The 27,490-nt window shown below is 30.6% G+C and overlaps 2 protein-coding genes across 4 annotated transcripts in view; one reads left to right on the forward strand and one right to left on the reverse strand.

Moving 5' to 3' along the window:
- Positions 1-27,490, reverse strand: part of LOC123270511 (calcitonin gene-related peptide type 1 receptor-like) — a 280,947-nt gene that overhangs the window by 96,152 nt on the left and 157,305 nt on the right. The window lies entirely within an intron of this gene.
- LOC123270507 (juvenile hormone esterase-like) lies at positions 16,000-21,857 on the forward strand. The gene is made up of 7 exons (XM_044736595.1): positions 16,000-16,217; positions 16,284-16,758; positions 18,724-18,926; positions 18,990-19,146; positions 19,211-19,528; positions 21,171-21,315; positions 21,391-21,857. The coding sequence occupies exons 1-7, from the start codon at positions 16,050-16,052 to the stop codon at positions 21,539-21,541; spliced, it is 1,617 nt and encodes a 538-aa protein (XP_044592530.1). The 5' UTR covers positions 16,000-16,049; the 3' UTR covers positions 21,542-21,857.

Raw genomic sequence — 27,490 nt, forward strand, 5'->3', positions numbered from 1 at the left:
ATGTGTCGACATAATATAATTTATTATTTTTTTATTAATTAGTCCATAATTGTTTTCGGATAGAAACTTCCGCCGATAACCAATAAATTTTAATGACTATTAATTAATTTAAGAGAATATATTTATCGAGTTAATAAAATAGTTTTAATTAACTCGATATAATTACCGAAGTTTTTTATATCGATTTATTGAGATGATTAAAGGCACCTACCGGAGTATGTTTGAAATGATTTATACTATAGTTGTTAGTAATTTATTAATAATAATAATAATGAGTAATTAATATCGAGCTGTTTGGAAATAAAAGATGTTATATTATTTAAAAGAAAATATTATTTTTTTTTTTTCGACATACGCATAAAACTGTTGAGTAAATTGAGAGCTGGAAAACCGAGAGAAATGCTATTACTGCAAATACAAAACTGTATCTTCAGTCTACTGGAATTTCTTTACCGCCCCGGGGATTTTCAGCTCATTTTCTTTTTGCGTCTTTATTTCCCTCGATAAAAAAAATTAATGATAATTTTCTTTGCCTGCTGTTATTAACATTATAGGAATTTAATAATATCTAATATAATAATAATGAAATTTTAATATTAGAGAAAGTTTCGGTTCAAAATGTACTTATCGAAGATTTTTATTTATATTTTTATAAATGATTCATGCATAAACATAGAGTTATCGAAAAATTGATCAAAATCTTTTTTACGGGAAATTAAATTTTTTAAAAGAAAGGTCCCTTATCATTTTTTTGTATCTTGAATTTTTAACTTAGAATTTTGATTCAAAACGGTAATCGAAAAAATAGACCCGCAAAAAATTTTGAAGTTATGAAAAATTCATATTATTTCATTAAAAATTATTAGAAAAGAAAAATTATTATAACTTTAAAATTTTTTCCGGGATTCTTTAAAACAATTCTTGATAGGCAGTATAATTAATATTCTCAAAATTAAAGTCTTGATTCAAAATTATGTGGAAATAATAAGAGATTTAAAAAAATTGATAGGGATTTTTTTATAAAAAATTAAATTTCCAAAAAAAATAGTTTCTGGTCATTTTCTCCTAACTTCAATCGTAGCCCAGAATTTTGTTTTTAAACTATTCTAAATATGTGATTTAATCAATACTAGCAACCTTGCAGTCACTATGTGACTGCCGTGACTTGTGAACTATACAAAATTAAAATTTTGCTTTTTTAAATAATGACTTTTGTCAAATTGCACTGTATTTTCTTAACTATCGACTTTTTTAAAGATATAAACTCATCACGATGTTACACTCATTAAGAGCTTTTATTTGGATACCCACATGCATTTTTGATATATATAATATATATTAGGCCCAAGATGACGAGAAAAAAATTCTGGTAAAATTTTAGCCCTTAATATTAATATTAAGAGATGACTCATTGTGATTTTTGATTTCCCATTTAAATAACATCAGAATTTTTGTTTTTTTTGTTTGGGTTTTTGATGCACTCGAACGAATAAATTTCTCGTAAAAATCAATACATATTCTTGTAGGAAATTTAACGATCTACAAAAATGGTCTGATATGATTTTTTGCTAAGTTGACTCGTTTAAAAGTTATTCGAGGTTGAAGTCCAACATCAAATAGTTGAGGATAACCTTTACAATTTCTTATACTCTATCACAAAATAATGATTCAAAAACATGAAATATCTTAGTTTTCGTAAATTTTAACGAGTGTTTTTGATAAAATAATAAAATTTTTACAAAATATCGATAATTGTAAGAAAAATCGATATTTTTATACTTAATTAAAAAATAACTCGGACCTGTACTTTACCTGAGTGCTGACTAGAAAAAATTGAACATTACATTAAAATTTAATGAGTGATTCTATTTCACTTGAATATATAGAAATGTAAAATATTAAAAATCATGTTTCAATAATTTTTCACTTGTACTAAGACTGTTTATTTTATAACTTGCCATTTTTATCCTCAGAATGAAATAAAATTTTTTTGTTCCAATTGGGAAATTTTTGCCAGTGATTTTTAACTACTTGTAATATACTTTTACATATTTACATACTTGTAAATAACTTTTGCAACTGTTCTTTATTTTTGGTCAGACATTTATTATACTGGTCTATTAATGTAACTACCCTTTCTGCTACACAATTGACAACGCTGAGACGTTTTAATGACAGATTCTCTTGATAGCTCTCATCCTGTGTCCAAAATTCAACATTTTTGTTCATGAAATCAGTAGGTAAATCAATAGCAGAAAGAGGAGTTGCATTAATAGAAGAGTATAACAAATGTCTGACCAAAAATAAAGAACAGTTGCAAAAGTTATTGCAAGTAGTTAAAAATCATTGGCAAAAATTTCCCAATTGTAACAAAAAAAATTTAGTTTCATTTTGAGAATAAAAAAGGTGGCAAGTTATAAAATAAACAGTTTTATTACAATTGAAAAATTATTGAAACATGATTTTTAATATTTTACATTACTAAATAGTCAAGTGCAAATGAAGCACTCATTAATTTTTCAGGGAATGATTAATTTTTTCGAGTCATTACTCAGGTAAAGTACAGGTCCGAGTTATTTTTTTTTAATTAGGTATAAAAATGTCGATTTTTCTTACGATTATCGATATTTTGTAAAAATTGTATTGTTTTATCAAAAAACACTCGATAAGATTCACGAAAACTAAGATATTTTATGTTTTTGAGTCATTATTTTGTGATAGAGTATAAAAAATTGTAAAGGTTATCCTCAACTATTTGAGGTTGGACTTTAATCTTGAATAACTTTTAAACGAGTCAACTTAGCAAAAAATCATTTCAAACCTTTTTTGTAGATCGTTAAATTTCCTACAAGAATATGTGTTGATTTTTACGCGAAATTTATTCGTTAGAGTGCATCAAAAACCCAAACAAAAAAAACAAAAATTCTGATGTTATTTAAATGGGAAATCAAAAATCACAATGAGTTACCTCTTAATATTAATATTAAGGGCTAAAACTTTACCAGAATTTTTTTTTCGTCATCTTGGGCGATATTTTCGTAGTAGCTAAAAAAAAAAAATTAAAAGTTTTTTTTGGCCCACCCTAATATATAATATCTATAAATATATGAAAAATTGATGTGGGTACTCAAATGAAAGCTCTCGATGAGTGTAATGTCGGGGTGAGCTTATACCCATAGAGGAAAGTACCACGGGGCCTAGCTTGGCCCAACTATGTAAAACTCTGGGCCAAGCTTGTAAGCCAGGCTTTGCCCAGTCCTGGTTTAAGTCTGGGATGATAACGATGGGACCAGGACTGGCCCATGCCTGGTTACCAGGGCTGAGTCAGTTCATTTTTTCAAGTCTGGCCTATGCCATTTGATGAAAAATGATAAAAAAATAATTTTTGGAGTGTTATTTATTTATTTTATTTTGTAGGTAAAGTAAATTTAAACCTAACTGTTACTAACTATAGAAATAAAGTGAAAATTGTATCCGATCTAACCGAGATTCGAACCCGAGCCGTGTGCTTGCCAAACCAATAACTAACCCCTACACCGGACGACCGATAAGTTGATGCTCATCTCATTATTCTCATAAGCTAAATCTATATGATGACGAAGTATGACGGTTTATTATTTATATAATTTATGTTATTTAATATTGTGTTTTGATGAAAATGAACTATTTTTTACAAATGTTTATTAGTTAAAAAAATGCAAGAGTCAAGTTTTTATATTACTTTAAACTTTGTACATCGTTCTGAATATTTTTAATATCTTACGATAAATTTTCATGTTTAAAATTATCAATATTAAAAATTCAACTATAAATTATTATATTTTAATTTTTTTAAGACTATATCAATTTTGACGAAATGCAATTGCGTTGGTTAAATAATAAATTTTAAATTTTAGAATTTGTTAGCAAATATTCGTTAAACAATAAATATTTACTGTTTAGAATTTTATTACTTAATGATGTATTAACTTTGAATTTCCCATTGAATGGCTAAGGCTAGGTTACCCAATTCTGGCTCAAGTCCGGGTTGCCATTCAACGGCCATGGCTACACAGAAAAAAAAATTTATTTGAATCAAGTTCATTCAATTTTACTTGAATCAATTCTTAAACTAAGCAATTTTTTTTGATTTAAGTAAATTTTATTTAATTAAAGAATTTTTCGTTTTGATTGAAGACAATTAAACTCTTCAAAGTTATTTTCTTGGTTCAAGAATTTTTCTCTTAAATCAAGTTATTTTTTTTTTTCAGTGTAGGTTTCTCAATCTTGGCTAACCCTTGGGTAATCATTGTGGCCGTGACTGGGGGACCTAGTTTTGGCCCAGGCTTGAGTAATAATTGAGCCGACTAAGGCTTGGTTGCACAGTCTTGGCCCAAGCTTGGGTCGCCAATGAATCGCCAAGGCTAGGTTAGCCAGTCTTGACCCAAGCTTGGATAATTATTGGCATGACCGAGGCTGGGTTAACCAGTCTTGGCCCACGCTTGGGTCGCCAATGAATGGCCAAGGCTGAGTTAGCCAGTCTTGGCCCAAGGTTGGGTAATCATTGGCATGGCCGAGGCTGGGTTGAACAGCCTGGCCCACGCATGGGCCAATACAGGTACGCCGAAGCTAGGTTTCCCAGTACTGGCCCAAGCCTGGCCCCTTTGTCAACTCTGGGAGTTTCCTGCATGGGTATCTTTAAAAATGTCAATAGTTCACAAGATACAAGATCATTTTTTAATTATGTATCTAGAGATAGAGAATTTTCGATTGCAGCCTAAATACTTATCATAATAAATTGACTATCGGTGAGAATGATATGAAACTTTGAAAAGACACAAATTCAAGTCAAGACCTTTGCAATGACACTAAATTTCACTGAAAGAACCGATTTTATCATATGACTATCCTGGACACAAAATTTTTCTTATTCTCTTAATGTAGACTTTCAAAGTTAAAGTTTTAAATCAAAATTTTGTGGTAATAATAAGAGATATGAGAAAATTGATAAGAATCTTTCTTATAGAAAATTAATTTTTCCGAAAAAAAAAGTTTCTTATTATTATGTTATGGTCTAAGCAATATTCTAAAAATTCAAGTATTGAATCAAAATTTTGTGGAAATGATAAGAGACATGAAAAAATTGAAAAGGATTTTTTTTATATAAAATTAAATTCCCGAAAAAAAAAGTTTTTTGTTATTTTAAACACCCAAAACTTATAACTTATAATTTGTTTATGTTTTTCTATTCTTTTTTATTGTTTATTTACATGCACATGTGTCAAGTACTTTTAAACATACAGCTCTGTATCTTTTTGTAACCTTATAACTGGCCATACAGGCTGTTAGGTTTTGTTAAAGAAATAAATTTTCTCGTAACTCCAATATGTAGCCCAGAATTTCGATTAAAAATTTTTCTAAATACGCACAGTAAAAAATTTTGCGTCATTGCGTCAAAAAATTTTGTGTTAAAAATTTTTATTTTAAATATTTAACTTTTTTTCGTGTTGATTTAACAGAATGAATGTTAAATTTACACATAAAATTGTTAAATATTTAATACAAAAATTTTTAACACTAAATTTTTTGATGTAACGACGCAAAATTTTTTGCTGTGCAAAATTTAATCAATATTCTAAAAATTGAAGTTTTGAATTAAATTTTTGTCAAAATAATGAGACATAAGTGAAATTTGATAAAGATCTTTCTTATAGAAGATGAAACGTACAAAAAAAAGATCCCTTATCATTTTCCGGTATTTCTAATATAAACCCTCCAATCCATAAATACCAATTTCAATCCATAATTTTCCTCGATGAAAAACTAATCCAAAAGCATATTTTTATCAGCGATCTATTTTCTAGTGATCCCTCGGTAGTTAGATTCCTCCGTACATTTCTCAACGGACTAAACCCTCATGCCTGGAGCAAGACTGTGCTCTAGTAGTTCTTGTGATGGCTCCGGGTTGCATTAATTGCTTCAGTGAGATTGCACACTGGTTCTCTAACGGGTGGAATTCTCACCTTGCCCTGCCTTGAACCAGATAACATACGTACTTGTAACGAGCCATCTATCACCAGTGCGCGGTACTATAGAGAAGAAAAAGAAGTGAAGGGTGAGGGTAATTCCTATTTCTTTTCCTATTATTCAATCGCAATTGAACTGGCGTCTCTATTCTAACTTTAATCAACTCCTAACTGCTCGTAAAATGCTCGAGCTGTTTATTATCCTTTCAAGTAATAGTCATAAGAGCTAGTTTATAGAATATAAATACAAGGGTCGCGTTATTATTTAATACTTGCCATATAAATGGCGAATATACTGCCTATTGCCTATTTTTATAACCCTTAGGTTATCTTTTTACACTCAAGGCATTTGCAAAGGGTATTGAAAGTTTCAACCCACCCTGGCACCCTTTTTCATCCTCGGCTGGGAATCGATAGAGAACATTTTAGAAATTTATTATAGAAAATTGTTTTTTTATGTATTTTATAAGATTTACTCTTAGAAAGACGATAGTCGATAACAAGACGTAAAAGGTGGTCTACATTCAAGTCAAAGGGTGTCAGAAAAAAAGGAAAAAAATTAAAAAAATTTTTTACACTCATCAAAGGATTTTTGAATGTTTAGTTCTTATCATTAAATTAATTAATAAATATTTTTTAATAACTAAAAAATTTTTATTGTCTATTAATAAATTGTTTATTAAACGCAATTTATTAGCTGTTAATTAATCTATATTATTAAGAGAATAAGCAAAATTTGGTGGCCAGTGTATTTATATGATAAAATAGGTTTTTATGGTTAAATTTGGTATCGTTGGAAAAGTCTTGACCTGGAGTTGTGCCTTTTTAAGGTTTCATATCGTTCTCACCAATAGTCAATTTATGATGATAAGTATTTAAGGTGCATTTGAAAATACTCTATCTCCAAATACATAATTAAGAAATGACCTTGTATCTTGTGAATTATTGACATTTTTAAAAATATAAGCTCATTCCGATGTTACACTCATCAAGACCTTACATTTGAGTACCCACATCAATTTTTATATATTTATATATATCTAAATATGAAAAATATATCAAAAATGCATGTGGGTACTCAAATGAAAGCTCTTGACGAGTGTAACATCGGGATGAGCTTATATCTTTAAAAAGGTCAATAGTTAAGAAAGTACAGTGGAATTTAACAAATATCTTGTGAATTATTGACATTTTTAAAGATATAAGCTCGTCCCGATGTTACACTTAACAAGACCTTTAATTTGAGTATCCACATCAATTTTTTCATATATTTATATATATTTTATAAATGCATATATGAAAAATATATCAAAGTGCATGTGGGTATTCAAATGAAAGCTCTTGATGAGTGTAACATCGGGATGAGCTTATATCTTTAAAAACGTCAATAGTTAAGAAAGTACAGTGTAATTCAACAAAAGTCATTATTTGATAAAGCAAAATTTTATTTATTTATAGTTCACAAATCACGGCAGTCACGTAGTGACTGCAAGGTTACTAGTATTTATTAATTGTCAATAAAAATTTGTGGATAAAAGAATTTAGTACGGAGTATACTAAACTGATTTAGTAACAAAATTTTTAGTAATTTATTTGGGAGAAAAAAATATTTTTACCCATCAATATTATTTGTTACAGTTTAATAAATTATTTTTTTATTCTAAATAAGTTATATTAATATAAACAAAGTTTTATTTCACGGAAAGAAATATTAGTTTTCATCAAATAATATTTAGTAGTAGGTACTAAATATTTCTTTGGTAAATATTGTCAGTAGACGGCTATGCTTTTATTCCAATGTGATACATAACATATTCACTGACTTAGATTATTTTATTCAGCTCGATTTTGGGAGATTTATCTTCCCTTTGAAAACACACATACTCCCAAATGGCTTATATGTCATTTTTTAGTGGAGTTTAGTTTAAATTCTTCAATTTGTCTATTATTGATATGTTAAAAACTTGTTTAATTTTAAATTTTATAAATGTCTCAAATAAAAAATTATAATTTAATGAGATTCTTTTCTTTATAATACCTTATATTTTTACTTGAAATTATTTATTTGAATTATTTTGATTTATTTTGAGTAAAAAAGTTAGGTTATACGCTAAAATTAGTTAAAAAATTAATTTCTTTAATACCAATAAACGATTTATTGAGTAGCAATAAATCATTTGTTAAATACTACTTAATATTTATTTTTTGGAAATAAATGGGCTTTATGAAACGATTTAGTAACTATTAATAAATATTTGGTAATGAAAGGTTTGTTGCTAAATCATTTAGTAACTATTACTAAATAGAACTAAATCTTTTTATCAGTGTAAACCCTTGAATAAAAAGTGAGTAGAAAAATTTAACAGAAACATAATTTCTAACATTATTTTTTAAACGGTTTAAAAAATATTTATTAACAGTTAAAAAATTCTTCTATAAAATTGGTCAAAGTTAAAAAATAAAAATGTTTTTATGAAAATAAAGTTCAAGTGTATTGTCCTCGATACTCTTGACTGAACATTCTTTCTAGCTGCCACCCTCCCGTGAGTGCAGTATCATACATAGAGGGTATTTTATGCATTTCAAAGGTAAATAGGTTACTCATTCTTCTCCAGCAGCATGAAGAGTTAAGTACAGAGTAGCGGCAGCCCCGTCTGGATATGCACTTTCCATCTATCTTTATGCGTTTCCCGGGAACCTGAAGCGCCAAACAGGAAAGTGATGGGACAATAATGATATTCTTTCACATAGTTCAGCGCTACCTTTTTTTTTTTCATCGATGACTTTTAAATATTCTTATTGAGTGAAAAAAAACTAGTTGATTCAAAAGAAATGTTTTTTAAAAAATTTTTTGATTGTTTGGAAATATTTAGAGAGAGTTATATAGAGTTAATTCAAGAATTTATCGAATTTTTTGTTGGTACAATAATTGGGACACCCTTGTCAGAAATTGGGACGGGAGCCTGAAAATAACTATTGGGAGTAAAAATTAGTTATTTTGTGATAAAAGCTTCTCAGGCTGGGTTAGACCCACTTTTGGTCGCCATTTCGGTAGCAAGTACCAAGATCTTAATCGAAAAAGTTTAAAGTCACTTTTTAATATTAAGCTTGGGTACTTATACTTGCATCGAAAAAAACTACTTGGTTCAAGAGAAATTTTATCGGGAAAGACTCTTGCTTCGAGATATATAGGAAGAATTAAGTTAAGAATTTACAGATAGAATCAAAAAAATAAAACAAGCGAAAGAAAAAAATTTACACATTTAAGAATTTTATTTATTTTACCAATCACGAATATTATTTTCAAACAAGATGACCTTTATGTCACTCAACAATCTTCATCTGCAGTGAAATTCATTGAACATATTAAATTTTTGTTCCGGTCGTTACATATACTTTGGTAAGATTTTTCCACAAGTGAGAAGGTGTAGCCACCTAGTGGCAAAACCAAAAACTAACTTCTAATAAAAAGTACTAATTATTGTCACATTTTTCAGGTCAAGCTAAGAAAATGGTTTCTAACAAAGAAATTAAAACATCAATTTATCTTTAAAATAATTTTGTTCGTAAGGTAAAAGCCCCGATTATTGACACTATTAGAGACCAAGTTATAATTTGATTTTTTTTGAGCAATTAAATATCAATATCGTTGAATTTTGTTTGCGGTAATGTCTCAAATAATGTTTTTACTAATCAATTTCTTTTTTTTTAAATGATAATCACTGACATTAATAACTAATTTTAAATAATTGAATAGATTATCCGGATATACCAATTATTGGCAGTTTAAAAAACTGATTGATCTAATTATTGACATACCTTAACCCTAATTATTGACACTTATACTGCGCATGTGTCGAATCATCTGCTTATTCTTATTTATCTAAACTTATTATTAAGTTATCAATTTTATTAAAGTTTATTAATAATAATTTCTATAAATGATTAATTACTTTTAAAAATATAAAAAATAATTTATTGAATTAGAGTTCAAACTCTTACAGTATCTTTTTTATGTTAAAGTCAAAAAAAGGCGTCATAGCGCTGTCGAATGGTTGTCAATATGAGATTTAACTTAAAAATTATCAACTAGTTATTGACACCTATTATTTAAATATTATAAAGCATAACAATTAATTTCGATTATTCAATTTTAAAAATTTTTCATGTATTATTAATTAATTAAGAAAAAGATCATATTATTAGATGAAGAAATTAATTTGAACTCTGCATTTAAAAAAAATGCTTTTCTAATCAAAGTTATTAAGAAAATAAACGTTCGTAAGCAGGTTTGATGAATTGATGCTAACTATTTTTTTTTTTAATCTATTCTATTCTATATATATAAAAATGAATCCCTATTTCCCTTGGTCACACCATCACGCGTGAACGGCTGGACCGATTTCACTAATTCTTTTTTTGATGTGTTTGTTATTGTCAGGAGAAGGTTCTTATGTAAGAAAAAATTAAGAAAATTGCGCGGAAAATTAGAAAATTTAAGAATACTCAACCACCATATAAAATCTATATCTAATTATCTATAGTTATAAAAATGAATTGCTGCGCGCTAGTATCGCTAAAACTCAAATATGGTTTGACCGATTTTGATAATTTTTTTTTGTTTTGTACGCTGTGGTTCAAAGATGGTTTATAGAAAAAAAAAAACATTTAAAAAATCGAAAAATTAAAAATTAAAGTGCAACTAACATGTTATCGGGAGGTTCTGGATTTAAATCCCAGTCTGAGCTATCCGAATTTTTTTCTCACATCTATATATCTATATATATATACATATATATATATATATATATATATATATATATATATATATATATATATATATATATATATATATATATATATATATATATATATATATATATATATATAAATTTCTGTGCGTTTTGTTCACTATAGTTCAGGGATGGTTTAGAAAAATAAAAATTTTTGGAAAACCCGAAAGTTCAGCTAAAAAAATAAAAAATTGTTAATTTTGTATCGTAATCGTTATTGTTACGCTTGAGCCTCAAGGTTGCAAGAGTGTACCAAAATTGTTCAATATGTAGGAAGATACGTATAAGTATACTGCAGTTATACTATCTTCTTCTTCTATATATATAAAAATGAATTGCTGTGCGTTAGTCTAGCTATAACTCAAAATCTTCTGTATATATAAACAAAAAAAAATTTCATAAATTCAGTGTTCATTTTTTGGGATCTTGATTTTCAGGCGATAATGAGAAGCAAGTTTCATTTAATTACTTGACAAAATTCTAACCACACTTCATACAGCCAGTATTTATTCTTTATCGAAGTAGACTAGAGTTTAAAGATTGATAATCGCTGATCAAAAGGTGAAATAAAATATATTGTAGGTGATACGAAGTTCACCGGGTCAGCTAGTAATTAATATTTAATATTTTGAACTGACAGTAATTTTTTTCAATTTTTTAATTAATTAGAATTTAATAAAAATTTATATGATAGTTATTCTTATTACAGATAATTAAATATATTTAAAAATTATTTAGGGTGTCAATATTTAGATCCCTGTCGATAATTAGAGCCTTTACTTTATACAGAAATTTTTTTCAGTGTATCGTTAACTCTTATACCGCAAATTGAACAAACTTCAAAAAATACCCGCCCAACTGTAAGGTCACATACTTCACAAAATATAACTTTCAATCAAAAAGTTATAATATGTTTTGCATTAATTCCGGGTCAGTACGGTACCGCACATTACTCTCACTTCGCATTTGGCATTCATACAACGGTGTGTGATAATTCACGTGCATTGGATATTATTATCTGAACGAAAAGACCAAGTAAATAGAATAAATAGAAAACGGTAAATATTTTATTAAATTTCTCTTTCTCCCTTTAAAATTCTATTTTATAAAGATTTACTTTTGTTAGTTATTTTTTCCAACGGGATCAAGAGAAACGTGACGACCGACATTCAACACGAGTTTATAGGTCACAGTTGAAAAAATCCAAAGAATTAGCGAGAATGGGGTTGAGAGTTTTTCTGAAAGGGTGAAGGTTGTAAATAACTTTGCTTTTGTTTGCTTTTATAATTGCTTAGACTGAAGAATTATTAAATTTAAGTTAAGAATATTGTGACAATAATATTCTATTCATGGAATCAAAACTAAAGGTTTTCTTTTTTCTTTTTTTAAGTTATTCAAAATTGACGTTCCGGCTGGAATTTCATGAAAAACTTTATATTAGTAAAGTTGGATTTTCTGAAACGATGAGCTGTTGCATTCTCCATCATTGGAAAGTTAATAGTCTTGGGGATTAAGATTATATTCTAGAGATACAAAGGATATTGCAGTGCATATTTAATAAATCTCAAGAGAAGACCATGGAATGCAACTATCTTTACAAACTCATTTCTCTTCTCATGTGACTTTATAATTCCGTTAAAGTTTTAGTTCTCTTTTCTCATTTCGGGCTTTGTTTAACATACTTATGGTTTTACCAAGTTACCCAATTTTGCATCGTATTATTGTTGATAAGGCCAATACTCTAGAAATAAACTCGAAAAGTAACAAGGGGAAAGTCTCTAGCACTTTTTAAAAGTTAGTTCTTGATTTCACCGCTAGGTGGCTACGCCTTCTCGCTAGCAGAAAAATCTTACGAGAGTATGTATAATAGCGTGTGTCATTTTTAGGCGATATTTTTTTTTTTACTGCTATACCAGAAAATCTGGTAGTATATAGAAAATAAAAAATTATGCCGCTGAACTAAAGGTTTTAAGTCCAATAGCGGCTTAGCTCATCGAAAATTCGATTTCCCATTTAAATAACACAGGAAAATTTTTTTTTTTGTTTCAAGTGGACTTCTCGTTATTAAAAAAATTTTTTTTCGAAAAACCTTCTCATGGCTTTTGTAGGAAATTAAATTCTCTACAAAAATATTTCTTTGGACGAAGACTGTAGAACGACTATTTCCGAAGTTATAGCCCGTTAAACGGTAACATTTAAAAAAATACACATTAAATTCCATTTAATTTTCAATTTATTACTCTTACATGAATAATTTAATTTTATTGTACATTTTTGAGCATTAAAATTTTTAATTAAAGTATTGACTTGTTTTAATATAATAATCTAAGTCAAATTATTATTAATTAATCGTTATTATTACAAAAAATTTCATTTTTTCATTTAACCAAAAATGATAAAATTAACGTCTGCTTGTTAGCATTTGGAAATTTTTTCCTGTGCATAGCTACAACTTGCAATAAGTACTGTTATTGCTCTTCATCAGCAGTTAAGCTTTAATTGTAGGCATCCATCAATTGGACCGCCCGTTCCGCAGTATTATTAACAACGTGTAAATTTTTTATTAAAATTTTGAGGCACGTATTGTAACTTTTGTCAGATATCCACTAATCAAGATGTAAATTTAGAAAATCAGTTGGGAGTTCCAACCTTTTAAAAATAATCATCAACTCTTCTGATGCAAAGTCATACAATTCTTTGTTTAGTAAGGAATTAATATTAACATTTTTTACATTAAATCGTTTAAAGTTTTTAATTTGACTTTTTTTTCTGAATTGATTCAATTAATTTTAATTTGATTTCTGCGCTAACATTATTATCAAATAATGAAAACAAATAAGTTGTTCAGATAAATACCACAAGTGATTGCTGAATTTTTTTGACGCTACTTCTGAAAAATTTTTATTTATTTTTTTATAATTCAGTAAATCTTTCATAAATTCTAAATCCTGTCGAGGAGCTTGGATTTCTGAAAGCGCACAATACCATGCTTTTATGTATACTAATACGATGAAAATACAAATGTGGTGGAGTCCCGAAGCTTCTGTCCGGCTGAGTGAAAATTGTTCTTAAAACAGGTAAATTTTTAATTAAATGAAACCATTTTTGGTTAAATGAAAAAATGAAATTTTTTGTAATAATAACGATTAATTAATAATAATTTGACTTAGATTATTATATTAAAACAAGTCAATACTCTCATTAAAAATTTTAATACTCAAAAATGTACAATAAAATTAAATTATTCATGTAAGAGTAATAAATTGAAAATTAAATGGAATTTAATGAGTATTTTTTTAAATGTTACCGTTTAACGGGCTATAACTTCGAAAATAGTCGTTCTACAGTCTTCGTCCAATGAGATATTTTTGTAGAGAATTTAATTTTCTACAAAAAACATGAGAAGGTTTTTCGAAAAAAAATTTTTTTAGTAACGAAAAGTCCACTTGAAACAAAATAAAATTTTTCCTGTGTTATTTAAATGGGAAATCGAATTTTTTGATGAGCTAAGCCGCTATTGGACTTAAAACCTTTAGCTCAGCGGCATAATTTTTTATTTTCTATATACTACCAGATTTTCTGGTATAGCAGTAAAAAAAAAATATCGCCTAAAAATGACACACCCTAATGTATAAATAACCGAATTTTCTCTTATAGTCTGTGGATAGTAAAAACTTTTTTCATAAAGAATTTTGCTGTCTAAATTAAAATAACTTTTCAAAAAATAATTTAATTTATATATTGAATATAGTTTTTCTATAAATCACAATACATTAGTATGGAGATTGATGTAAAAATTTGTGATTAAAGAGAAATAGTTTTAAATCAAGAATTTCTATTTTTCTGAGCTTGGTTCAAATAATATTTTATTAATTGGCACTATATATTAGAAGGTAGTTCTTGGTTTTCCGATAGGTGGCTATGCCTTCTCGCTTGCAGAAAAATCTTACCAGAGTATATATAAAGATCCAGAATTTTCTCCTATATTAAAAAGTGGATAATAAGTAACTTTTCATTAAGAATTTTGCTGTATTATTTGAAATAACTTTTCAAAAATAATTTAATCTATATATTAAATATAGTTTTTCTATAAATCACGATGCATGTATGGACTTTGATGAAAAATATGTGATTAAGAGCGGTTTATAGTTGATTTTCAAACGTGTTTTCTCATGTATGTGATAAAATTTCGAAAAAAGCTTCGCTCTTCGATAGATAATTTAATTATCTATCGAAGAGCGAAGCGCTTTTTTGGAAAATTTTCATTTATTTATGCATAAAATGCGTTTTAAGATTCCATTTGTTGTACAAGTATGACAGAGATACTTTCGTTTGTCCAATAGAGGGCGAGAGAGCGAAAAATGTAAACCCTTTTAAAGAGAAATAGTTTCGCATCAAAAACTTCTACTTTTCTGAGCTTGGTTCAAATAATATTTAATTAATTGGTGCTATCTATTAGAAAGTAGTTCTTGGTTTTTCCGCTAGGTGGCTACGCCTTCTTACTTGCAGAAAAATCTTACCAGAGTATATATAAAAACCGAATTTTCTCCTATAGTCAACGTGGTTGATAAGTAACTTTTCATTAAGAATTTCGCTGTCTTAATTTAAGCAACTTCTCAAAATAATCAAATTATTTCGCCGCTAGATGGCTACTTCCTTTTACTTATAGAAAAATTTTATCAGAGTATACTTAAGGATCAAATTTTCTTCAATTGAATTATATGATCGAAAAACTATTTGGATCAAAATGAAGAATAAACTTTAAAAATGAAAAAAACTATTCAGAACAAAACTAAAAATTTAATAAATTATCAACTAAAGTTTTCTTAAATATCTCTAAACTATAAAATTTTCTAAATAACATTTTTCTTGAGTCAAGTTATTTTTTTTATTTTTGTTGTAGTCATCGATACCTTTAAAACACTTGATCTTTTCCTTCTTTTCAAAGAAGTTCATCAAGATTGTTCATTCAATTCTCGGTCTCTCCATTAAATATCTTCTAAAAATTGCATATATTTCTTATCCAAATCATCGACCATGGTAAGATAAATCAAATATTTCCATATGTCCACCATTAGGCTATCTCTCTTCTCCTGAAGCCTTAAATCAAGAATACACAGAAATTCTCTTTCCATCATCCAACTATTCACAATTAATCGTTGATTCCAAGGCGATTCGAAAGGTAATCTGCATGGACCTTGGATCGTCGAATGATATGTAATCATCGAAAGAGGTGGCAGCCCGGCAATAAATGAAGTCATCGTATTACGTGACAGCAGTAATCATGGAAAGTCCAATTGTGGAGGTCGAACAAGGCCAGTTATCAGGCACTCGAGAAAATAATATCAATGGAGTTGATTTCTACGCGTTCAAAGGGATTCCCTTTGCAAAACCGCCAGTTGATGATCTCCGATTCAAGGTATCATATGCCGAAAATTAGTAAAGTATTGTTCCAGTATAATTAATAGATAATTATTTTTTAAAGGACCCAGAACCTGCTGATTCCTGGAAGGGTATCAGAGATGCTTCCAAATTCGGTGATAGGTGTGCGCAAAATGATTTGTTTACCAAAGAAATGACTGGAAGCGACGATTGCTTGTATCTGAACATCTACACGACGGAACTGAAGCCTGAAGTTCCCAGAGCAGTTATGGTTTGGATCCATGGCGGAGCATTTTACTCAGGATCTGGAAATGACGATATCTACGGCCCAGATTACATTGTTGAGAAGAATGTTGTTCTAGTGACGATAAACTACCGGGTTGGAATAATAGGATTTCTTAATTTAGACGACGAAGAAGCTCCAGGAAACCAAGGATTGAAGGATCAGGTGATGGCTCTGAAGTGGGTGAAGCAGAACATTGAAAAATTTGGAGGAGATCCTTTTAACGTCACCATTTTTGGTGAAAGTGCTGGTAGCGCTTCTGTTCACTATCTGACTATTTCGCCACTGGCTCAAGGTACCATTTTTAACTTCCCACTAAGGAAAATTGAAAATTTTTGAATATTTAAAGTGTTTTTGAACCATCGAAGTAGTACTAAAGAATATCGAAGTGGTATGAAGAATATCTTGTTATTACAGTCTCGTAAGTTATTAGTGTCCGCCACTATTCTTCCTATAATTGATTATTGCTCGGTGGTTGCTAAACTTAACAACTGAACTTGATTATAAACGTCAGAGTCTTGTAAATGGTACTATTCGATTTATTTATAATTTAAGACGGGATGAACATATTACACCGTATCGACGTTCACTAAATTGGTTAACTGTAAAGTCGCGCAGGTTGTATTATTTAGGCTGCTTATTCTACAAATTATTATCTACAGGTGAAATTAAATTTATGAAAAGTCTACTTGTTGATGAAGACCCAGAAATTAGACGATCAGATAGATTAGCAGCAAAAAATAATGTCATGTTCAAAATTCCTAAATTCTCTAGTACTATTTATGAATATTCGTTTGTTATTTCGGCTATCAGGTTCTGGCAAGATTTGCCACCTGAAATCCCAAATTTTCTTAGCTTAGAATCATTTAAATCCAAGCTATTCGATTATCTTTTAAGTTTAGATTAGCTAGATTTCTATTTAAGTTACTGAGAAATACTGGTAAAGTTTAAAAATGTATATATTAAGATATTTAAAATTATAACCATACTACTCTTTCTGAATGTACTAAATTTTTTCATTTACTTAAGCTATACTTCAAATTTCAATTATGGGACATTCCATGCGAAATGGGAAAATGGCTAAAATTTTAAAATTTCTCTAATTCATTCTAATTTAGTCCTAATTTATTATTAAAAGTCTATATTTTACTAATTTGTAAAGAAAATTTTTTTTTAATCAATAAGAAAATCGATTTTTCTCTCCTAGTAACTTTTCAGTAGTACTAATTTGTATCCGGATCAAATGTTGTTTCAATAGTTTTAAAAACAAATTAATTTTATGTTTGTTATTAACTAACTTATTTATTATTATAGTTTTAAGAACAAATTTTTTTATGTTCGTTATTAATTAACACCAAAATTTATTAAGATTGTGTTGTCAGCATGCTAAATCCGTTATTTGTGTTTTTGAATTAGTTTTTTTTAATTATCCTAAATAATTTATAGTTAAATATACAAACAATAATGTTTCTGAGGTTGAAATAATATAAAGGTCTTTTTAATAAACAACTTCATGTACACATTTTGTACTTGTCTCACCAGTCATAAATGCCTGTCCCACCAGTCACAATAAAAAAACTTTTTTCAATCGTTTCTACGTAAGTAATCAGTCTAATTCTTCATAATATTGAATGTTTGTAGGATAAATTTTGTGTTAAGAAGGAAGTATTTTTTAAAAGCTTAGTGGTCGAACTGAAATTGGACTTTAAGTATACCTTTGGTAAGAGAGACGGATTTTTTGATGTCCCACCAGTCACACTCAGTCAAATGATAATTACGAGAAACTTAAAAAGTAATCGAGGTTTTTGATAAAGGGATGTTGTTAATTAGTTATTCTTCTATATTATAAAATAAATTTTACTATAGTATAAGTTTTAGTCACATAATCATAGCTTATAATTGATAGAATTCCAGAGTCAAATGTCCCACCAGTCACTATGGAATGCCCCTTATATTATTTATGAATACAAAATTTTTTATAATTAAGCTAATACTAATGTTAATTTTATTACTTACTAGAAGTGAATTTACGCGCGCAAGCGCGCACCTGAATATAGAATTTACTGCTTATAATATATTCGATCAATCACATGACGAATAAATTGGTCTCATTATATACTATACCTTATATCTCATGACAATTTTATATAGGAATGTGAAACAAAATTCTATGTATTTACTTCTTGCTATTGGGCTTTATGCCTTGGCATTAAAATTCAATAAATAAAATAAAAAATACTAAACTGTGAATTATATGTAGGATTGTTCAACAAGGCGATTTTGCAGAGTGGAGTCGCTACCAACACCTGGGCAAATGCTCCCTTCTCAGCTAAAGAAGCTGCTATTGAAGTTTCGGCTGTTGTGGGCAACCGGATAACTGATACCAAAGAATTGATCAAGTTCTTACGGTCTGTCGATGCGTTGCAGCTCGTTCAGGCAGAGTATGCAATCAAGGATTTGAAAGTATGGTTTTTGATCAGCTTAGAATTATTATTTTGATGAACTAATTTGGAAATTATCTTGCAGAAGCTCCATTTGTTCGAGAATCCCTTCATTCCTTCGGTAGATTTAAAGTCCAAAACTCCTTTTTTGAACATCCCAGTGACCGAAGCGGCTAAAGCCGGGATCAGGGTGCCGCATATCATTGGGTACACTAGCGATGAAGGAATCGTATTTGTTCCAAGTATATATCCAAACGTTTTTGTCAAATTTTAACTAAACTATTGATAACATATCATGATTTTTAGCAATAGCAGAGAGTTCTTATGCTGAAATAGAAGCAAATCCCGAAGAACTGCTGCTGCATCGGACGATTAAAAGATTTTTGAAGGAAAGGAACATATCTGCGAAAGATATCAAGGAGTACTTTATGGCGGATAAGGAAATCAAGCCGGAAAATGCTGATAAGATTGTCCATTTGTTTACTGCAGTTCATTTTCTAATTAATATACACCATATTCTGGAGCTTCAGCCTTTTAAAGATGTGGAAACTTTTGTCTATAAGTTTGAATTCTATTCGAAGGACTCTGCGGTTATGCAGAAAGTATTTGGGACTGAATTGGAAGGTATGGGTGTTGAAAACTGTACTAGTTTACTTCTAAACTTTAGAACTCAGCAAAATAAATTGCTATAGCTATAAATGGTACACTGATAGAAGGATTTATTAAATATTAATAATTTCATTTATTTAAAGACAATTATTTAATTTATTAAATTTTAAAAAATATTTTTTAATATTTAATAAATATTTATTTGGGAGGAAAGTACATTTATTGATAGTTAATAAGTATTTATTGATAGTTAACAAATATTTATTAAGGGCCAGTTTTTCAATCCAAGATAAAATTTTATCCAGGATAAAATTATTATTGCCAGTATATTTATATATATGAAATATATAGATATATTTTATCATTGGATAAAATTTTATCCTGGATTGAAAAACTGGCCCTAACAGTTAATAAATATTTTGTTGAGTGAATTTGTTTCGCTTGCAATGTCATATGATATGGAGATTGTTTATAAACAAAAATCATCTTTATAAATTATTTGCATTAATTATATTATATTATAATAACGTTTATTGTAAAATACTAAATTCTATCACAGCTCATAATTATCTTTTATATTTTTAAATATTAAAAACTTTAATTTATTTAGTGAATTGAATTATTATCACACAGAAAAAAAGATTTCTTGACTGGAGAATAAAATTCTTAGCTCAAGTAAATTTTCGGGTGCCCGAAGGAAGAGCGAAGTTGTCTTGGCCGAAGTAAAAACTTTTCTTGAAATTCTATTTTTGGTGGAAATAATTTTTCTTAATTCAAATTATCATAAATACTTGATACAATAAATTTTTATATTGGATCAAAATTTTTAGATACTTTAGGGAAGCAGCGCCACCTACTTCAGCTGAGAAAAAAATTTTCTCACCTTGAGAAAACTTTTCTCTTGAATATTTGATACCTATTTTAGATTATTTTAGCACGCAATTATACATATTAAATGAAAGAAAATGGTTCAATATTATTTGATCTTCCCATTTGACATGTTTGTCAATAAAAATATTAATGAAAATTTATTATCGAGATATTTAATTTTTGGAGCAAGAGAAAATTTTCTCAAGACAAGAAAATTTACTTCTGACAAGAACTTAATTTTTTGGAGCAAGAGAAAAATTTTCTCAAAACAAGAAAATTTTCCTTGATTTAAATAAATTGTCTTGGATCAAGATACGTATTTCTTGAAGCAAGAGAATTAATTTTGTTGGGATAAGTGAAATTTCTTGTGTCAAAAAAAAATTTTTTTTTCGCCCAAGAAAATAATTAGCAAGAAAAATATTTTCTTGGTTCAAGTGAAACATTCTTTCTGTGCATGTATTCCTGCTATAGGGTTATAAAAAGTGTCAAAAGAAAATTGCTATTTTTGCTTTTTATTTTAAATAAATATTTGTTGCCAGTTAATAAATTACTTATTAACTGTTAATAAATATTTGTTTACTGTTAACAAATATTTATTAACATTTAATAATCCATATTTAATAAATAATTTATTAACTGTTAATAAATATTTATTAAATCCTATGATGTTAAAAAATCATTTATTAACAATTAATAATGCTTATTAAATATAAACAAATCCTTCTATCAGTGTAAAAAATATGACGAATTGCTGTTGATTATTTTATTCAATGAATTTTGGATCCAGGTACTTGTCATGCTGAAGACATAGTTTATCTATTCCGACCAAAACTATTCAACGCGATGGGAATAGAACCTCCGGAGAATTGTTCTACTGAAGGAGTCATCAGGCAGAGATTTGTCGAGTTATGGACCAATTTTGCGAAAACTGGGTACTTATTCAGAAATTTGATTGAATGAGTTGTTAGATAAAAAATTATGAATGATAACTAAAAATTTTTTTTCAGAAATCCTAATTCGACTTCTCAAATTGTTGACGTTGAATGGCTGCCGATTGAAAATGCGACGGAATTTAACTGCTTGAAAATATCCAAGGATTTGGATCTTATCAGAGAGACAAATATATTGCATAAACTATCGGCGAAGTTTCAAAAATAAATTGGGTGTTGCAATGTATTATTTATATACGGATTTATAGTGTACAGGCGTAATAACGCCCTTTTACACCCTAAGCCTTATCATTCTGCTTAGTTAACTCTGTCTTATCATTGCGGCTGTGGACCGACTTGTGCCTTCTGTACCGCATTTGCCCTGATCCTCACCACTCGGCTATTGGAACAGTAACATGGCAAAACCACAGAGAAATCCCATGTTAGTACAGTTGGAGCTGGGTTAAGTCTACAGTGATTGATAAGAAACTCTTCTTTATCGACCACTGGAGCATTAGGCCCCTCTCCTAGTGTGCAGAGATCCCTCGCGCTAGCCAACGCTGACTAGAGTGGTCACCCATTCAAGTTGTTGCTTAAAATGTGTGATCGCCCAAGTCAGACGTGTGCCGCCCGGCTATCTCTGCCACTTCCAGAGGCTGGCAACGTAACGTAACGCACATATTTTTAATTATAATCACTGAAAAATATTGGTGCGTGCTGGGATCGAACCTGGGTCCCACTCTTTCGAAAAGCGAGCACCGAGCCGACCAGGCCATTGCCAACCTCTTGGGTGTTGCAATGTATTTTTTTTGAAGATTAATAAAATGATAAATCAACCCAGACTTTTTTTGATGCTCATCAAAACTGATTTTTGATTAAATTAGTTGCTTATTCACTACAATTATTTATTTAGTTTGCACTGACGAGAATTGTTAATGATGAAACCGGTTTTGATCTTGAAAAATTGCATAATCAGTTGAATCATTTTAATCATTATTCATAACTATGTTTCGTTCATCAATTTATGAGAATGAAGTAAGTATAGGTTAAGTTTAGAATTAAATTTGAATGAAAAGAAGATTATTGAAATTGGTTGCAGGAATTTAAATTTGACGACGGAATTGGGAACTGTTGTTTAGGAGCCCTTTGATGATCATGTAAAATATAACTGTTAGGAAATATCTGAGATTTTAAACTCATTAAGAAGATAAGCTTATTTTTTTGTACCTGATACCTGCTAAAAAATTATCCAATGAAAGGACTAAACTACTTTTTCACTACAAGAAAATAAATATTTTAAAAAATTTTTTGTAGAAATCACAGAATCAATATTCTGAGCTTAATATTAGAGATACGGGAAAATAATAAGAGAGCTTTTTTGTAGAAAATTAAATTTTCTACAAAAAAGGTTTCTATCAATTTTTCTGTATCTCTTATCATTGAGCCAAAATATCAATCTTAAATTCTACAATAAGCGTCTTAGATGATATCAGCTGATGAAAAAGTTTAACATCAATATTTTGGGCTAAATATTTGAGATTAAAAAATTAGGAAAATGGTTGACCCTGGAGGCCATCCCTGCAATTTTCCGCTACTTCCGTAATTAAGCGCTCAAAATTGTACGTATTACGTTTTTGAGCTCGACGAGCTCAAAAATATAATTTTTGTGTAGTTTTGAGCTCTCCGAGCTCAAAAGTCTGATAGAAGTTTAATAAAACACTATTTTTTGAATTTTCAAACCACAATAACTTTTGAATGAATGAACCGATTTTCACGCGGTTGGCGACATTCGACTCAGTTTTTCAAATTCTATGATATATTTTCAAACACAAATTGATCAGACCGGAAATTTCGGTGTAATTCGAAAAAAACACTTTTTTTCGATTTCTTTCGTCAACGATAACTCACGAACGAATCAACCGATTTTGACCGGCTTGGTGGCGATCGACGTGGTTTTTCGATGTTAAGAGCTGATTAGTTTTTGCACGGAAAAAAATAAATAGTGAATGCAACATGATTAAATCATGTTGCATCCATACGATTTGTCATGTTTCGGCTACATGACAATCATGTTGCGGTAACATGAGAAAATCATGTTGCATCCACATGATTTGTCATGTTCCGGCTACATGGTAATCATGTTGCGGTAACATGAGAAAATCATGTTGCATCCACATGATTTGTCATGTTCCGGCTACATGGTAATCATGTTGCGATAACATGAGAAAATTATGTGGCATCCACATGAGAAAATCATGTTGCGGTAGCATGAGAAAAATCATGTGACAGCAACATGATTTTCATGTAGCCTTAATAGCATAAAATTAAGCTGCAACAACTAAATATTTATGCTTCAGAAAAATTATTTATTATCAAGGAAATAGATTTTTTCGGATTCATAATATTGTAGATGAAAATTAGAGTAAATTATCAAATTAAATCATTTGTAATGATATTTTTGCTTAAGGGGTTAGGGGTAGTCAGGATTTTCAAAAAATCGATTTTTTTGGCATTTTCTTTAAGTATAATATCTTAAGAATATTTTCTGAAAGTTTGAAGTGAATCCGACAAATACTTTTCGAGTTATTCGACAAATAACAAAGGACGCTCAGGCACTCCAGAACGCTCAAGAGCAGGTAGTGTAAAACTTTAAATGCGTTTTTCTCAAAACTATGTTTTTTAAACTAATGACCACTGTAACTCGAAAACCGCTCAGTAGATTTCTATGAAACTCATACAGTTTTTGGAAAACATAAAAATCTCGTGTCTGATCAAAAGAATTTTTTTTTCTTCAAAAATTTTGATTTTTTATAAACAATTAACTGTTGGTTTTCTCCCTAAAATCTAGAGAAAAATTTCTTGAGGCCGCCATTTTTTTAATGTTAAACAAAAAAGCCTCGATCAAGCACTAGATTATCTATTAATGAAACTATTTTTTCTTGTCCGATTGATTTTATATAAATCTTCAAGGATTTATGATGGTCACCGTCAAGTCAAAACATTGAGTAATGATGCCATACTATTACTTTTTGAAAAAATAACATAATTTGTTAGCAAAAAAAAAATTACTAAAAATTCTCATTTTTTCATGTCTGACTACCCCTAACCCCTTAAATAAATTATGTTATTTTTTTGACAATTTTTTTTTAGTCAAAAAAATTAGTACGTAGTAAAAAATTTTTAGTAGAAAAGAATAAAATTTTTTCAGAAAACGCTCCGCGAGAAAATTTATTCAAATGAGAACTAATCACTCAGCATTTCAACTGCGCATGCGCAAGAAGACAGTGATCTACTGTAACTTTGCGAAGTCAAACTGCATTCGATATACGAAAATAATAACAATTAATAATAATTTAATTACTTTTATCACAAACCAAAGCTATTGGCGATAAGAATTGTATATAATTTGAATAAACAAAGATATCGTTCACAAATTGTATAATTCAATAATTTACTCTTATTTTCATCTGCAATATTATAAATCCTAAAAAACCTAGTTACTTTATCATAAATAATGTTTTTAAGCAAGCAGACCAATGCGCGAGGAAAAGCACTACTAGAAGCTTTTACTACACTAGATGTAGTCCAGCTCAACAGTGGTGATACGCCAACCTATACTAAAGGAGAAGCAAGCTCTATTGTAGATCTCACTTTCGTCAGCAGCAGCCTCATCAGTGGGAAATACGACTGGAAGGTGATGGATATCTACACAGCCAGCGACCACAAGGCAATTCTCTGGGAAATATCACATGACCGGAATACAAGAAGACCAATCAAGTCACTCAATAACATTGGATGGAAAGTGAAGTCTTTTGAAACAAGCACATTGGTAATAGCCCTGAATAGTGAACTGATTACTACTGGATCCGCAGAAGAAATGACCAAGGACCTGATGAAAAGAGTTGTCCAGGCCTGTGACGCAAGTATGGTCCGGAAACGCAGCATAAGCCAACGCCCGGCAGTACACTGGTGGAACGACCACATTAGCGTTCTTCGGAAAGAGTGTCTAAAGAAAAGAAGAATATCCCAGCGTGGCCATCGACGACCTAATTCTGCGGAGCTGGTCGCAGAGTACAAAAAAGCCCGTCGATCATTGAACAAAGCCATCAAGGATAGTAAGAGGCAATGCTGGAAAGAACTCATCAACGAGGTGGACAAAGACCTGTGGGGTAGACCGTACAAGGTGGTCATGACACCTAAAAATCAAACAAATGCCGGCACCCACATGCCCACAACTTCTGCAGAGAATCGTTACCGCGCTGTTTCCGCAGCAACGCGAGCTTCATTACCAGTTAGCTCAAGGCGAACTGGAGGACATTCCACCTGTCACGGAAGAAGAACTGACGGAGGCTTGCAAACGCGTAGGGAATGCAAAAGCAAAAGCACCAGGATTAGATGGAATCCCTAATATTGCCTTAAAAACAGCTATAAAGGCAGCACCGGCATTATTCCTGGATGTTTACACCACCTGCCTCAAAGAAGGGATTTTTCCTCGAAAGTGGAAACAGCAACGGTTAGTGCTGCTTCCTAAAGGGAAAAAGCCACCGGATGAACCGTCATCTTACTGCCCACTTTGCATGCTAGATACAGCGGGTAAGATATTTGAACGCATAATTCACCAGAGAATTGAAGCAGTAGTCGACCCACTCCTGGCAGACAATCAGTATGGATTTCGGAAAGGACGATCAACCCTGGACGCAATCAAACTGGTTGTTGATACAGCCAAGGAAGCAATCGCAGGAACCAGATGGAAGGGTGGAATGAAGAAGTATTGCCTGGTGGCGACTCTAGACATCAGAAACGCCTTCAACTCCGCCAATTGGGAATGCATCATGCAGGCCCTCCAAGAGAAGAATGTACCAGAATACCTTCTTAAGATCGTAGCAAGCTACTTTGAAAACAGGGTCCTGAAGTATGACACGAAGAACGGTCCGAGGGAGTATGATATTACTGGAGGTGTACCACAAGGTTCAGTTCTAGGTCCGCTCCTGTGGAATATTATGTATGACGGTCTATTAAGACTAACTCTGCCAAGAAACGTCAAACTCGTAGCATATGCAGATGACGTAGCCGTAGTGATCGTTGCCAAACACCTGGACGAGATAAACCATATGTTCGATCTCACTTTTGAGCGCGTTAACCGGTGGATGGACGCAGTGAACCTGTAACTGGCGTAACACAAGACTGAGGCAGTGCTTATTACCAGCAGAAAAGTAGTAGAGACCATTAAGCTGAAAGTCGGCGAACAAGAAATCACATCACAACCTTATATCCGATATTTGGGAGTGATGCTTGATGCCCGACTCAACTTCAAGCAGCAAGTGGAACATGTCAGTGCCAAAGTGTCAGTAGTGAGGGCTAGTCTCGCACGACTGATGCCGAACGTCGGAGGCCCAAAGCAGAGCAGGAGGCTATTATTGTCATCAGTAGTCACATCGGTGCTCACTTACGGAATATCCATTTGGGCCGACGCACTAAAGACGCAAGAATCATGGAGAAAGGCTGGATCAGTATATCGAGTGAGTGTCCTACGAGTAACTAGCGCTTTCCGCACAATATCAGAGGAAGCAGTGTGTATTATTTCCGGTACTCTGCCTCTCAGAGTCCTAGCTGAGGAAAGACGAAACCTATATCAACGAAAAAGGTCAACCACACTGAGCCCTGAAGAAATTAAAAGGGAAGAACGGCAACACAGCATCGCAAGATGGCAACAGGAGTGGAATTCTGCAGAGAAAGCTCGGTGGACGTACCGTCTCATACCTCGGATTGATGTGTGGTTCAACCGGAGTCACGGTGAGATCAACTATTATTTAACGCAGATGTTATCAGGACACGGATGTTACCAGAAGTATCTTCACCGCTTTAAGCACGATGATATCCCAGAGTGCCCGTCCTGTCCAGGGGTCAATGAAGATGCGGAGCATGTTTTCTTTGTGTGTCCACGTTTCAACCAACAGCGCGATGAGTTAGAGATTTTGAAAAAGAGAACCCAACCAGAATCAATAGTAGAAGCAATGTTGTCGTCAGAAGCTGCCTGGAACGCCACAAGCACTTTTGCTACAAAAGTGCTTACAGAGTTGCGATCCATTGAGAGGAAAAGAGCGAAAGACAGAATCTAGAAGAAAGAAATAACATCTTAGCCACCAGAAGGAAGAGCGGCAGCTAATTCCTCCCCCCG

Source organism: Cotesia glomerata, linkage group LG8 (genome assembly GCF_020080835.1).
Source record: "Cotesia glomerata isolate CgM1 linkage group LG8, MPM_Cglom_v2.3, whole genome shotgun sequence".
Taxonomy (NCBI): Eukaryota; Metazoa; Arthropoda; class Insecta; order Hymenoptera; family Braconidae; genus Cotesia; species Cotesia glomerata.